At 47.8% G+C, this 14,787-nt stretch overlaps 1 protein-coding gene across 3 annotated transcripts in view; it reads right to left on the minus strand.

The window, feature by feature from the left end:
* Window positions 1-14,787, minus strand: part of ARMH3 (armadillo like helical domain containing 3) — a 179,975-nt gene that overhangs the window by 123,661 nt on the left and 41,527 nt on the right. For all 3 annotated transcript variants that reach the window (XM_077823332.1, XM_077823333.1, XM_077823334.1), the window contains exons 14-16: window positions 12,913-13,006; window positions 7,182-7,283; window positions 78-136 (exon numbers count right to left, since the gene is read on the minus strand). In XM_077823332.1, coding sequence (XP_077679458.1) covers window positions 78-136; window positions 7,182-7,283; window positions 12,913-13,006 — 255 coding nt within the window. The remainder of the gene's footprint in view (window positions 1-77; window positions 137-7,181; window positions 7,284-12,912; window positions 13,007-14,787) is intronic.

A 14,787-nucleotide genomic window follows, 5' to 3' on the forward strand; every position in this document is an offset into this window, starting at 1 on the left:
ACACCCGCATGGAGCCAGGGCGTCACATGAGACAGATGGCCGTATGCTGATGAGATGGGATCGTGTACGAGACCTACCTCTGCTATGCACGTCAGGATAATAAGACAGAGCTTGCCGCTGTGGAGCCGGTGTTCGTCTGCAAATGAACAAAACCAAGCCTACGTGAGCCACTAGGCCTTGTTGCGCCAACAGGTCGGCATGTGGACTCAGAGCATAAAGACCCTCCCTGGCTGAAACAGGGCAAGAGGCCAAGTATCAAACTCTTCACACACCTACTCACCCACCCTGCAAGAGTAAATAGTCTCACCGTGGCCCTAAAGCCATCTCCCCAGAAGCCGGACCACTACACCCCACTGAGCTATCGGGAGTCTCTGCCAACAACACAACATCAGATTTGATTTCTCCCTCAGCACAGGCTCTCTCGGGAGTGTGACAGAATACACCCTTCAGTCACACCCTACTTACTAGTGTAATGATCTTAGTACAAAGTGTGCCTTGTAAGGTAGCATTTGAAAACTCATAATTTTTTGGTCAGTATTGTCCTGAGGAAATATGTGGCAATGTTGCATGTAAAGTTATAAGATTCCCCTGTACGGTGTTAACAACTCATGTTCCAAACCCCACAGCCCTGCTCCAACAGAAGTCTGCAAACAGATCTGTCCTCGACAAAGGAACGTGCACTCTGCTTAACTTGCACTTAAGCAGTAAACAGAGTCATCAAGCAGGGTGGGAAACAAAGGAACCTCAACCAGGTGAGAAAAAGCAGCAGGGAACATCCTTCCGCATAGACTGTCTCCTAGTGCCCGACTGGAAATGTTTTTCAAGAGGGGGACTGAAACTATAAAAAGGAGGAAAAAACACCGCACTGCACCCCTCTCTCTCCTCCTGCCCATCGTATTCACTGCACCTGAAGGAACACAGGAAGCATTCACTGGACTCTGCGGGAGGGCTTCAGTCAGTAAGACTGCCGAAAGCACATGGTTAGAAATTTTGCTTGAATCTAATCTAGTTTGTTAAGTTAGGCATTAGTAAACATCTTCTCTTTATTTTCCTTGTAACCGTTTCTGACTTTTATGCCTCATTACCTGTACTCATGTAAAATCTCTTTGTAATTAATAAACTTGTTTTACTGTTTTATCTAATCTAGTGTGTTTAAATTGAAGTGTCTGAATCACTACTTGAGATAATGGACAGGAAAATTATTCCTTTTAAGGAATAACGGACGTAAAATATTTTGTTCTCTCCAGGAGAGGGCTGGGCGCTGCAGGACATACATTTTTGGGGGGGGAAGTGTCTGGGACCAGGGGTGTGTTGGGGTCACCCTGCAGTGTAATCAAGGCTGGTGAGAACCAGAGAGTAACCCAAGTGTGGCTGGCAGGCTGCAGTTAGACACACACACAGAGTGGCTTACATGCTGGGAGGCTGTTTGTGAGCAGCCCAGGTGGGAGCTACTGCAGCGAGGCATTGTGAGGTGCCCAAGGGGGTGACACAGCTGCTCATCAGTCTGGATTGCACCCTGGTACGTTGCAGAGGGGTCTCTCTCTGGCTCACCTGTTTGCCTTTCCCCAATACTCGGGATGCAGAGCTTAGCCCCTGGCCAACACTCCAGGTGAAAAGCCCTTCCTCGAGCACCACAACTGCCCTTCCGTCAGATCTCCGAGGGAGATCGGTTTTGTTGCTTACACCAGCCGGAACATTACGCAGAAGAGCTCTGGCAGACAGGCAGTGCAGTAGTGCACTGACCACGGTGCTGACGGACAAAGACCTGAGCTCTAACCGCAGCATTCTCAGAGACTCAAGGGTGCCTAGAGACTTGTCCCAGGTGCGAATGATGGCTAGAAAGCCTGTGAGGGCTTATTTTTAATGTTAAGGGCTTCCCCACACCCACCACTTGCTTTTCACCTTAGAAATTCAGGCCCTGTCTGCCCTGGAACTCTATGGGACAACTAGAAGGCTGGCAGAGTTATCAGACCCTAAATATGAAGGAACTGATTGAGCAGGGAAGCGATTTTTATTCAGACTGTTTCAAACTCTGCTTTTATTTTGTTTTCCATTATCACTGATCGAATAATTGAGAACCATGTGGGAGAAAGGAATCCCCGTTTGGAGTCTTCACCCCAGCCTGCAAAGACCGCTCCCAAGTCACAGTTCTGAGACCTCCAACAAATCCTCCAGAACACCAGGGAAGACCAGACTGGACATTCTGGCTGGTTTTAAAGTAAAACACAAGAAGAAAGAGATTTTGAAAACACAGGCTACCTTCATACAGCAGAAAAGGGTGTTAACCCATGCCCCCTCCAAAAGCCTTTGGTGACACTGCATTCAGGACAGTGCATACAAACATCCCACATTGAATTTGCAAACAGATCTGACTCTGGGCTGCTGGCTCTGCTCAATGCTAGGACATGTGATTATTAAAGGGAAAATGAGCCCCAGAGGGTGTGAATTTTAACCTGCTGTATTGAGTAAACATAAGGGCACAGTTGGGGTGCAGCGGGTTGAGCGTCACACAGGCATATTTCCCTACTGAGCCCAGACTTTTCAAAAGAAGGGAAAAGTTTTTCTCTTCAGGAAGGAGGAGCAGTGGCCTTCAGGAACTCCAATACACGAGAGCCTTGTTATCTTTCTATTACAAGATCTCAAGGCTTATTTCAAAGGTGCTGCTTCCATGTCTCTTCTTCAGGGATTAGGCTGGAAGCGTTACTGCTGTACACTAAGTATTCATGCTTTAGCCTGCTCAGGTCATTTCCAGCCGCGCGTTATAGGCGAGGTGGGCTGTTATTCATAGCAATCCTTTTCATCTTCCAGTAGGGGATCTGAAAACCCTTTACAAACACTCAGTACAGCAGGGAAACATCAATGCTCCTGTGGGATGTACGTCAGTCTGAGCCCTAGTTTACAGATGATCCCTCTCAAGGCTCCCCTGACTATGGGGTCTGGCAGAGAGGGGTTAATTAGACGGGATTCTGATAGAATGGATGGGTTTTAAATTACACCTTCCGGGGCAGGGGTGGAACAACTGTGCGGGCCTGGAGTCAGAGCAAGTGGACATCACTCACATGTACCCACCCCAAGATAGAAGTGATCCTGTAGCATCACTGGCTCTCTTCTTTCCCATCCCTCCATGGGATATTGGCCTTAAATGCTTTCTCGTTTCATAAAACGAATGGTCAAAGGAAGGTCACTTGGGAGCCCCTATTTACCCACTCAGAAAAGAGAAGCAAGGGATACACCCAAAGAAATTAAAAGGCTCCACATTTTAAAAGGATCTGGTTGTGGAACTCGTTGTCACAGGACACTCTCACTGCAAAGAGCTTCGTGGGGATTAGCCGTTGAGGGTGAACCTGCACTGCCTGGGGCAGCCCACAGCAGGAAGCCTTCCAGCCTGGTGCACAGAGCCAGGCCCACGGCAGCGGGTTAAAAACAGCCACGTAGACATTGCAGCTCGGGCTCTCAAGGCCACCCTCCTCCGCTTCACAGCCTGAGCTCAACACCTGCACAGCTATTTGGAGCACGAGCCCCGCCAGCCCAAACCCGGTGAGCCAGGCTGGGAGACACGCTGCTGTGGGCTGCACAGACGTACCCTATACAAACCTCAAACATGGGTACCCAAGCTAGGTAAAAAGTGTTAGGATATAGATATTCAGGCCTGTCTGTAAAGGCCTATACTCTAAGAATTTAGGTGTATTCTTATCACTTGGCTAGTTATAGAGGTACAAAAGAGAGAGTCAAAGTCACTGTCTGCCGGTGTAGGGGCCTTCTCTTGCTGTGACAGTTTGTGGCCCTGTGCTTGGGCTGGGGCCTTTGGCTAAGCAGCAGAGGCAGCCATAAGCTGGGAAGCGAACAGTCACCTCCTCACATTCCAAACTAGTCACATTGAAATAAGGTGCTATTGGGCTGTCAGGCGCTATCAGGACAGGATTGTATTCCTGTCACCTCCAGAGAAAGGGAAGTGCCTAGAAAATGTAAAAGGAAACTTAGTTTGATAGCAACCTGTCTGGCAAGAATTCACTTATCAATAGCTGGGATGTGAAATCCTCACTTCTGTATTGTTTTGTCATTATAGTTCCCACTTTGCTATGGTTTATCTGTATAATCTCTGTCTGGTTCTGTGATTGTTCCTGTCTGCTGTATAATTAATTTTGCTGGGTGTAAACTAATTAAGGTGGTGGGATATAATTGGACAATATGTTAGGATTGGTTAGTTAAATTTCAGGAAAATGATTGGTTAAGGTATAGCTAAGCAGAACTCAAGTTTTACTATATAAACTGTAGTCAATGAGGAAGTGAGTGGGGGTGGGTGGGGAAAATGGGAACAGGGAATGGGGGTAAGGAAATTGGAATCATGTTTTGCTAACAGGGGAAATGGGAACAGGAATGGGGCTGGGGAAATTGGAATCATGTTTGGCTAAGGGCAGGAATGGGAACAGGGACACAGGTGTAAGGCTCTGTGGTGTCAGAGCTGGGAAGGAGGATACTAAGGAAGGAAACTGGAATCGTGCTTGCTGGAAGTTCACCCCAATAAACATCGAATTGTTTGCACCTTTGGAGTTCGGTATTGTTGCTCTCTGTTCATGCAAGAAGGACCAGGGAAGTAAGTGGGTGAAGGAATAAGCCCCCTAACAAAAAGCTGGTGGGGGGGAACATAAAGGGACACCAGCCTCCATCCATGAGGACAAATCAGCCATGGGCTGCCTGGGTTTAGGAAGAAATCCCCTCCACAGACATGTTCTACAGTGCTGGGTACTTTGTCAGAGCTCAAATGATACATAACAGCAACATTATTTGTGGGGTTCCACTTATCTTCATTCAGTGTAAAACTGGACAGACAACAGTGTGCTTGCAACAGGCTGAAATCTGGCACAAAAAATTGTTCACATGTGCAATACTTGCTCATGCGAGTGATCAGGTGCAGTGGTGCTAATCGAGCGGTCTTGTGCACACCTGGCCAGGGATGTGTCAGTGACACGTTACCAAAGCTTCCACTCCCAAGTGTAAAAAGTGTAAAAAGCCAGGAAACAAAAGCCATCAGGAACAGTATCCCCGATAATGTCATGGCAAACCTGGTGTCTGAACTTTGTGACTTTGTCCTCACCCATAACTACTCCACATTTGGGGACAAATCAGCGGCACCGCTATGGGTTCCCGCATGGCCCCACAGTATGCCAACACTTTTATGGCTGACTTAGAACAACGCTTCCTCAGCTCTTGTCCCCTAATGCCCCTACTCTACTTGCGCTACATTGATGACATCTTCATCATCTGGACCCATGGAAAAGAAGCCCTTGAGGAATTCCACCATGATTTCAACAATTTCCATCCCACCATCAACCTCAGCCTGGACCAATCCACACAAGAGATCCACTTCCTGGACACTAGGGTGCTAATAAGCAATGGTCACGTAAACACCACCCTATACCGGAAACCTACTGACCGCTATTCCTACCTACATGCCTCCAGCTTTCATCCAGACCACACCACACAATCCATTGTCTACAGCCAAGCTCTACAATACAACCGCATTTGCTCCAACCCCTCAGACAGAGACAAACACCTACAAGATCTCTATCAAGCATTCTTACAACTACAATACCCACCTGCTGAAGTGAAGAAACAGATTGACAGAGCCAGAAGAGTACCCAGAAGTCACCTACTACAGGACAGGCCTAACAAAGAATATAACAGAACGCCACTAGCCATCACCTTCAGCCCCCAACTAAAACCTCTCCAACGCATCATCAAAGATCTACAACCTATCCTGAAGGATGACCCATCGCTCTCACATATCTTGGAAGACAGGCCAGTCCTCGCTTACAGACAGCCCCCCAACCTGAAACAAATACTCACCAGCAACCACACACCACACAACAGAACCGCTAACCCAGGAACCTATCCTTGCAACAAAGCCCGTTGCAAACTGTGCCCACATATCTATTCAGGGGACACCATCGTAGGGCCTAATCACATCAGCCACACTATCAGAGGCTCGTTCACCTGCACATCCACCAATGTGATATATGCCATCATGTGCCAGCAATGCCCCTCTGCCATGTACACTGGCCAAACTGGACAGTCTCTATGTAAAAGAATAAATGGACACAAATCAGACGCCAAGAACTATAACATTCAAAAACCAGTCGGAGAACGCTTCAATCTCTCTGGTCACTCGATTACAGACCTAAAAGTTGCAATTCTTCAACAAAAAAACTTCAAAAATGGACTCCAACGAGAGCCTGCTGAATTGGAATTAATTTGCAAACTGGATATAATTAACTTAGGCTTGAATAAAGACTGGGAGTGGATGGGTCATTACACAAAGTAAAACTATTTTCCCATGTTTATTCTCCCCCACCCCGACTATTCCTCGGATGTTCTTGTCAACTGCTGGAAATGGCCCACCTTGATTATCACTACAAAAGGTTCCCCACCACCCCCCGCTCTCCTGCTGGTAACAGCTCACCTTACCTGATCACTCTGGTTACAGTGTGTATGGTAACACCCATTGTTTCATGTTCTCTATGTATATAAATCTCCCCACTGTATTTTCTACTGAATGCATCCGATGAAGTGAGCTGTAGCTCACGAAAGCTTATGCTCAAATAAATCTGTTAGTCTCTAAGGTGCCACAGACTAGTGTAGATTAGTGTATGCAGACTAACACGGCTGCTACACTGAAACAAAGCAAAGAGTGTAAACATATCACATGGCCCAGCAGCATCTAAATCTAACTACAACAGGGAATCACTGAAGTCCCCTTTACTAATTCCATTGCCCCTCGTATCACCCATAGGTGCTGAAGGGCACACAAGGTTTCACACCTGGAGCGGAATTCTGATTCCTGTGGCAGTCCTTTAATGTTCTTAGAAATCCAGGATCTGTGCGGTTTGAATTCTCCTCCCATCCCATAGAGCTTGGAATTGGATCCGCTTATGCCTCCCGGAGAGGGCCATGCTGAGACTCCCTCAGTTATTATGCACCTCAATTTTCCCCTTCTATATCTTGCTTCCTTCCCTCCAGCACTCGGTCTCCCCAAGACCCATGTAATTACCATCCAGCAAGGAAAAATTAGTTCAGAGCTTTCAGCCTCCACAGGGAGACCAGGTAGGGTCTGTATGCGGAGTTCCATTAACATCGCTCCACCGCCTGGACCCAGGGCTCACTCAACAATAGGATCTGGTTACCTTTTGTGTCCTGCATGACAATCGAGCTGTACTTTAAGAAGGTTATCAGCAGGTTGCTAGTCTGCACATCAGCATCCAAAGGCAGCTCTGCAGAGCTTATAACTGGAATAAAGCAGAAGAAAAGCATTTACCCTCTGCATATCACATACAAAAAGCAAGGGGAAGATACTCAAGGAACTTGATTCTCAGATGTTAGTGTCTGAGTGTAATGAACACATTTGTACATAAGAACAGCCAGACTGGGTCAGACCAAAGGTCCATCTAGCCCTGTATCTTGTAACATCTTTTTTCATCCTGCAACACTCTGCCTCATTCACTGCACACTTTCCAATTTTTCCAACGAATGAAGCAGGGGTCCTACAGACAACGGTCTCCTCCACTACACAACCCTGATTCATGCCCAGAACAAGTCCATCCTGTGCACTGAATGAGGCAGGGTCCTATGGAAGAAATAGCATGTGATCATGTAATTAAAGACTGTACGATAATGTATACACAAGGGGGCTGAATTCAGATTGCACAGGCAAACTAAATTCTGTCATCTCCTAGCTTCTGAATGCTTTGCAAGCTTATTATTCTTTTAATGAACATAAGAACGGCCAGACTGGGTCAGACTAAAGGTCCATCTAGCCCAGTGTCCTATCTTCCGACAGTGGCCAGTGTCAGTGCCCCAGAGAGAATGAACAGAACAGGGAATCATCAAGTGATCCATCCCCTGTCGCCCATTCTCAGCTTCTGGCAAACAGTGGCTAGGGACACCAGCCCTGCTCATCCTGGCTAATAGCCATTGATGGACCTATCCTCCAGGAACTTATCTAGTTCTTTTTTCAACCCAGTTATAGTCTTCGCCTTCACAACATCCTCTGGCAAGGAGTTCCACAGATTGACTGTGCATTGTGTGAAAAAATACTTCCTTTTCTTTGTTTTAAACCTGATGCCTATTAATTTCATTGGGTGACCCCTAGATCTTGTGTTATGAGAAGGAGTAAATAACACTTTCTTGTTTACTTTCTCCACGCCTGTCATGATTTTATAGACCTCTCTCATATCCCCCCTTAGTCGTCTCTTTTCCAAGCTGAAAAGTCCCAGTGTTATTAATCTCTCCGCACACGGAAGCTGTTCCATACCCCTAATCGTTTTTGTTGCCCTTTTCTGAACCTTTTCCAATATAATTTTTTTTAAATTGGGTGACCACATCTGCACTCAGTATTCAAGGTTACCAGCTCTCCCCTCCTCCTGACCCCATGCGTGCAGATTACACTGCTGCTTTGGCACTTCATCGCCTACCAACCCCAGAGGCGACATGAGACTAATTCCAGCAGTCAGTGCAGATGAGGGTTACACCATTTTCATTTGGAGAGGAACGTGCCTGGGAAAGGCCCTGCTGAGCTTCAATAGTGGGATTTGAGCCCTTAAGAAACAACTCTGAAGAGGTTAAGAGCCAATTGCACGCCAGCCTCCCTCCCTTTTCTCTCTGGGGCATCGAAAAGTGCCACCTTCTCCTGAAGGAACAGTACAGAGCTGAAAAGCAGTGGCACTGAGCAAGGGGCTGGGTGACCAAGGAGCTTTGCTGTAGGACAATGCAAAGATTTTTTTTTAAATGCCCACCAGTGTTTCCCAACCTAAAGCTTTACAGGCAGCAGCTCCACAGATTCACAACAGACAGAAGCCAAGGCGATCACGGCTTATGCGAGCAAAACCGAACCGCAACATGGCCAGGATGGGGTGAGCATTTCTGATACAGATCCTGCTCCCGTCCTCCATGCCTCCGACACCTCAACGTGAGGTACGTCTGCAGTGTGCTCTGCAGGCGGCTGCCAGTTACCCAGCTAACTCCCCTCCGCTCAGGTCCCAAGCCTCAGCCACCTCGATCCTGGGCTGGACTCGGGCAGTTCTCTTGCTCTCCGACTAGGCTGCAGCACCCTGTGATCAGCCTTGCTCATCTCAGCAGGTCTGACAGGCTACGTCTATGCGATTCCCGGTGCAGGAAGACATGTGTGTGCTGGCTTGGATTGAGCTGGCATGCTAAAAATAGCCGGGTGCCTGCAGAGGCAAGCCGTGAGCTGGCCACCCCAGTACAATCCCCTTCCAGAGCCTAGGTATATGCTAGGGTGGCTAGCCTCAGGCAGGCCGCCAGGGTCACACTACTATTGGCGGTATGCTGCACAGACAGCACTGACCCAGGAGCCCAGCGGCCAAACAGTCTGCTCACAACAAAGCATTATTTATTTAGAACCAAGGCATTTCCGGTCTTAAAACAAGAGCTGGGGAAGACCCAACTAGCTCAAGCTGTCTCCACAGTGTCTGTCGGCCTGTCCCTCTGGGCAGCTCCTGGCAGCGGACCCACTCCCCGGCTCGCTCCTGAAAAGTTGTTTGCGACCCTTTGATCTGCTAGTTCCTGCCTGTGTCATTTTTGGCAGGCGCCATTGCCCTGCAATTGCCCCTGGTGTTTGTTGGGAGGCTGCTTCTCTATAGCCCCTTACGTTGCTCTCCTGCCTGCTCATCCGACAGCTCCCCCAGAATGAAAGCACAACGCCTGCCCTTCTCCCAGACACGTAGCCCAGGCTCTCTCAAGAACCAGGGGCCATGCCCCTTCCACAGCTCTATGGCCAACACAGCAGCTACCCCTCACATCAGCCGGGGAACCAAAGCCAGTGCAGGACCTGGCAGCCCGTGTGCTCAGCAGCATAGCATGACATTACCGCTCTGCAATCTGCACCGGCTGCCCGGGGGCTTCCAGCTGGAGTTCAAGGTGCCGTTTTAGACCAATTGAAGTCCTAAGTAGCTTGAGACCTGCTTACCTGCAGGAACCCTTTTTTTCAGGCCATACAGCCACAGACCTGGTCTCATTAAAGGCATGAGCTGGACCCACTTTTGGATGGGAGAAGGAGCTGCTAGCAGCTCCAAGGGGCCCTGGTCTCTGGAATCCACTCCCTCTTTTCCATCTGCCTCCAGAGCAAGCCCAAAGCCTATCTCTTGGCCTGGCCTTTTGGGGAGAGAAAAGTAGCTAGAGCTTGCAAGAGGATTTGGGATGAGAAGAGGCTGCTGGTTTGATCCCTTATGCGACTGTATTTTTAATTTATGTAAAATGCACTTGGAGGCTGGGACAGGAGCCTTTACATCAATAACTCTAAATAAATACACAGACCGCCTCTCCCTGCTCAAACTGCCTCTTGAACCCCACCACCCCGCAGCGAGCTAAGTAAGGGTTAGAGCTCGGATGAGCAAACAGGCACGGAAGGGGGAAGGGATTTATCCAGAAATAGCATCCAGGAGCCCAGAGTCCAAGGCCTCTGCTCTAAGTACCGATCAGCAGGGCTTCTCTAACGACTGTACCTGAGCACGGCCGCACACGGACCTGAGAAGACCAGTGTTCCATGCCCAGCAACAGGAGACTGAACTCACAGGAAAGTTCCAGCCCCAATCAGGTTTCTGGCCCTGCGGCTCTAAGTCAGATACCTTAGGATATTTTCATTTTTAAAAGCCATCTAACTTAACCGGCACTGACATGCAGAGGGGCACAAACAATAGCTCATAGAGGTCTGTGTGCTCATCTCTAATACAAGGCTGCGGGCCACAGAGATGACGGGGCCATGCAGTCAATGGGGCCTGGCAGTTTGAATCAAACTGGAGTAGTGCAGGATGGGGCCTTCATTTGCTGGGGGCTGCACTTCTCCAGGGTCTGCAAGCGCCTCCATTTAACGCAGAGGCTCTTGACATGTTGCTAATGTGACTCTCAAACAGCAAAGTCCATGCACCCCTCTGCTGTGGGATTGGAAGCCCTCTTATCCCCAACATTATGAATTGCCCATGAAGATTTAGCCAAGGTCAGCAATATGCGTTCACATCCATACTGGCTCCTTCCAGAGCCGCTATGATGAATGCAGTTGATGAATATTAAACAACAGTAAGCAAATCAGCATTTAGATACCATGGTGACAGGCACCTTAGATTTGTATATTACGGATGCACAGTTCACAGCAAACAGAAAAAGTCTTATGAAAAAAAAATCACTCTGCAGAACCCATCACTGCTGAACCCAGTTAACCCTACAGCTATAGCTTTTGTATGAAGACATAGGCTTTATTTTGAAACTTTAAAAGGGCTTAATTCATGGGAGAGGCTAACAGCTAGAGGAATTTCAATTCAAAACACAAGCCTGTTTTTAAACCTAAGCTGCACAGAAGAGTGCCTGGAACCCATACATGGATTTCTGCATGCTTTGTATCTTGAAAATAGCTTGGCTTATTTATTTTTTTAATGCATCAGAAAGAAAGAAAAAAAAGCCTTCCATTCTAAAGCTGAAATGTCTTGTGCTAACTCTAAGCCGAGAGCAAATTTTACAGTTGAATTGCAAAACCCTGCAAAATGAGAGGAATTCTGACATAGCTTGAAAATAACCGCACTGCTGGGGAGCAGCCCTGTAATTAAACCAAACCTAGGCTCAAGCGCTTGGCGTCGCAGAGAGGCTGGAGCAAAGATAAGACGACAGGGAACGTAAATGAAAAATGCCTCTCAACATGATCCCTGCAAGTTAAGATCAACTCCCTTTTCTTAAGCTTAAGAACCCTCCGAGCAGCGGGGAGCCGCCAGTGAAGGCTGAGCTCCCTGTGTCTGTTCAAAGGGGGCTGACTTCTCTCACTAAATGAAAAAAGGAGCTGGTTGTAGGTAAGCACAATCCTGTCGGTTGTGTAAGGAAGCGTGTGGGTGGAGACATTAGCAATGAACAGTCTGAAAGGAAGCGCCTGGCCCGCTGCCTCACACAAAGCACATACACGGGGAGGCTCAAGACATCTTTTTTTTAACTGAAGCTTTTGATATCCATGGTAACCAGGCAGAATTCATCCTTGTGGAGAAGAATAGTCTTCAGCCGGGGTATCAAATGACCCGAACAGCAGACACAAGAGGGTAACCCATGCTGCTCTCACTTCAAGACATTGCCAAATTGTGCTCTATTCAAACAGACTCCATTCTTCTATTAAATGCTTTCTTCAAACACCGATGGTGTAAGGGAAGTTAGTGACAAATGCTGCTAGATTTCTCAGAGTGGGTTAAGTCTACACGATCTCAAATAATGAGCCAGTCTATACAGCTCTCGTATGCTTAATGCACACATTAAAGTATCTTGTTTAGAACAACCAGGCCCCCAGATCTCAGTTTAAGCCGTCATTTAAAAAGCCGGTCTGAAGAATGGGCAGAGGCAATAGAGAAATAGCTCCTGCTTCCCAAACAGCTTGGATTCAAATCCTAGGTTAATTTCCAGCTGGGAACAAGTACATTAGTGACAAGTAGGCGCCCACTGTGACTAACTGCCTGGGAGATGAGCTCTACCGAAACCTCCTAAACATCAGACACATCCATAAACAAAGCCCTTAAAAAAAACATGAATTGTGTGGCTGCATCCGTGTGGAGACACACCGGGACAGGGGGGCTGTGTCAGTCCTCTTCTAGCAAGATGTGGCTTTAGCTATGGCTTTGGGAAAGATGCCAGCAGTTCCTTTGGGCAGCATACAGAGCAGAGATTCTATGTGATTCTTCTTATAAGTAGCAGAAATAAAAAGCCATCTAAAGTGTCCTCTGGTTCTGCTTAACAAACCAGGCCTCCCAGGAAGACAACAGGAAATCTGTCTCCAGATAGAATGGGTTAGCTGCCACCTTGAAAAAGTGCTTTGCCATTTATTTTATGGTTCATTTTAAATGCTAACACCCACAAGAGGATTAAACATCTCACCATCTGAAGAAGGCGGAGTGGTCCCGAGTGGAGTGACTGGCGTTGTTGGAATTGGGCTTATCGGCACTGTCACCAACCCCATTTCTGGATGGCTCTGAAGCAAAAACACATGATCTCAAACACACACATTTTATACACCACAGTTATATGGAGCAACACCCACTAGGCGTATTACCCCAGATGACACAGGCTGCAGATGTGTCGGCAGACACCAGAGCTCAAGTCAGCAGGTGTTCAGCCACCACCCTAAACAGCACAGGGGATAGATGGCCCAGTGATTTGGGTACTAGTCTCAGAGTTGGGAGACCTGGGTTCAAGTCTCTGCTCCACCACAACCTGCCTGTGTGACCATGGACAAGTCACTTAGCTTCTCTGCATCAATTCCCCAAGCTGTGACATATGGGAGACCAGATGACCTGGTGGTCCCTGCTGGCCTTAATCCCTGTGACTTCTGTGTGCAGTGGGGATAGGAGTAGTGTCCTGCCCCACAGGGTGTGTGAGGATTGTAAGGCACACAGATACTATGGTGATGGGGAAGACACAAACCCACCCCACTAAGAGCTTTTGGTCAACCCCCCCCAGGTGTTTTCAGAATGACCCTGGAATATTTAATACCTGCCCTTCCAATCCTCCTCTGCCCTTTTAAAATGGGATTCTCATTTGTTTCATGGGTTCAAATTTTAAGAGAACGGCAATTGACCATGTTCCTGCCCTGCTGAAAAGCGTGAGGGTTCAATAGAAGACAGCACTACAGAAACATCATCATCCATCTGTTCTGCTTCCTTCAGTTGCCTTTTCTCCCCAGCGCCTCTTCACTAACTGCTCCAGGCCTAATTGCTGGTCGAACCTTATTCACGACAGGTGTACGAAGGATTTGAAAGTTAGGGACCGTGTTGTAGAACTACTAGAGGGATGTAAATCCACACATTTTATGGGAAGCATGGGCACTTGCTACCACTCAAAGTCCAATTGAGGAAATATAGCTTTAAAATACATTTTCCATTGAAAATATGTTTTCTCCCATGCAATAAAACCAAGGGGTTTCGCCCCCAACCCTCAAAAAAATCCAGCTGTCAGCCAAGGTATATAGCGCCACCTAGCAGCAAGAGATTAATACGAGCAGGTTACAAGGAGCTACAAAGACAATGTAATAATAATACTGTGAATCTAAGTTTAGCCACTTTCGCAGCTCCCCGGGCCATGCCTAGGTATCAGTGGTTGGAGATTCCTGCAATACTGGGGCAGGCAGAGAATGCAATCTGAGCCATAAGTTTCTTCCATTATTTTTATGGTGCTTTAAGTCACGTTATGCCCTACTTCGGACAACGGTTACTGACAGCCCACCCAATGGCTTCATCAGGTCAGTACATCCCAGTGTGTGCCTGGGCCTGTCTAGGGCTGCCTCCAACCACGGGCTGGCAGCACGACCAGACTCATTACTGTCTGCCCCCCGCGTGTCTGCTGGGTGTGCAAACCCACAGGGCATTTAGAGAATCAGCCTGAGCTTTTTGATCAAAGCTATGGATGCATCCACTGCTCTTCAGGCACACACCCGGCTTTTATTGTTCCCCCTCACAGACTGATACTGCAGTTCTCAAGACAGGACAATTTACCTACAAAAAAGTTTAACTTCATCACATTCTCCAAGCATGTTTGTACAGAAACTAGCGTTTGAAACAAGACTCTTGTTGTAGCTGTTTATTCTCTAAAACAAACTGCTGAACTGTGGGGCCACACAGGGGATCAGAGATTAGATTCCTAGCTTCCAGGCTAGCAGGGAACAGCCCACCCTCCACAGTGCTTTCTGATCAGACCCTCCAGCCAACCACAGGGCAGCATTAACAGGGTTTAGAGGGAGTCACCTCGAGTCCTTCC

This window comes from Eretmochelys imbricata, chromosome 7 (assembly GCF_965152235.1).
Source record: "Eretmochelys imbricata isolate rEreImb1 chromosome 7, rEreImb1.hap1, whole genome shotgun sequence".
Lineage (NCBI taxonomy): Eukaryota > Metazoa > Chordata > Testudines > Cheloniidae > Eretmochelys > Eretmochelys imbricata.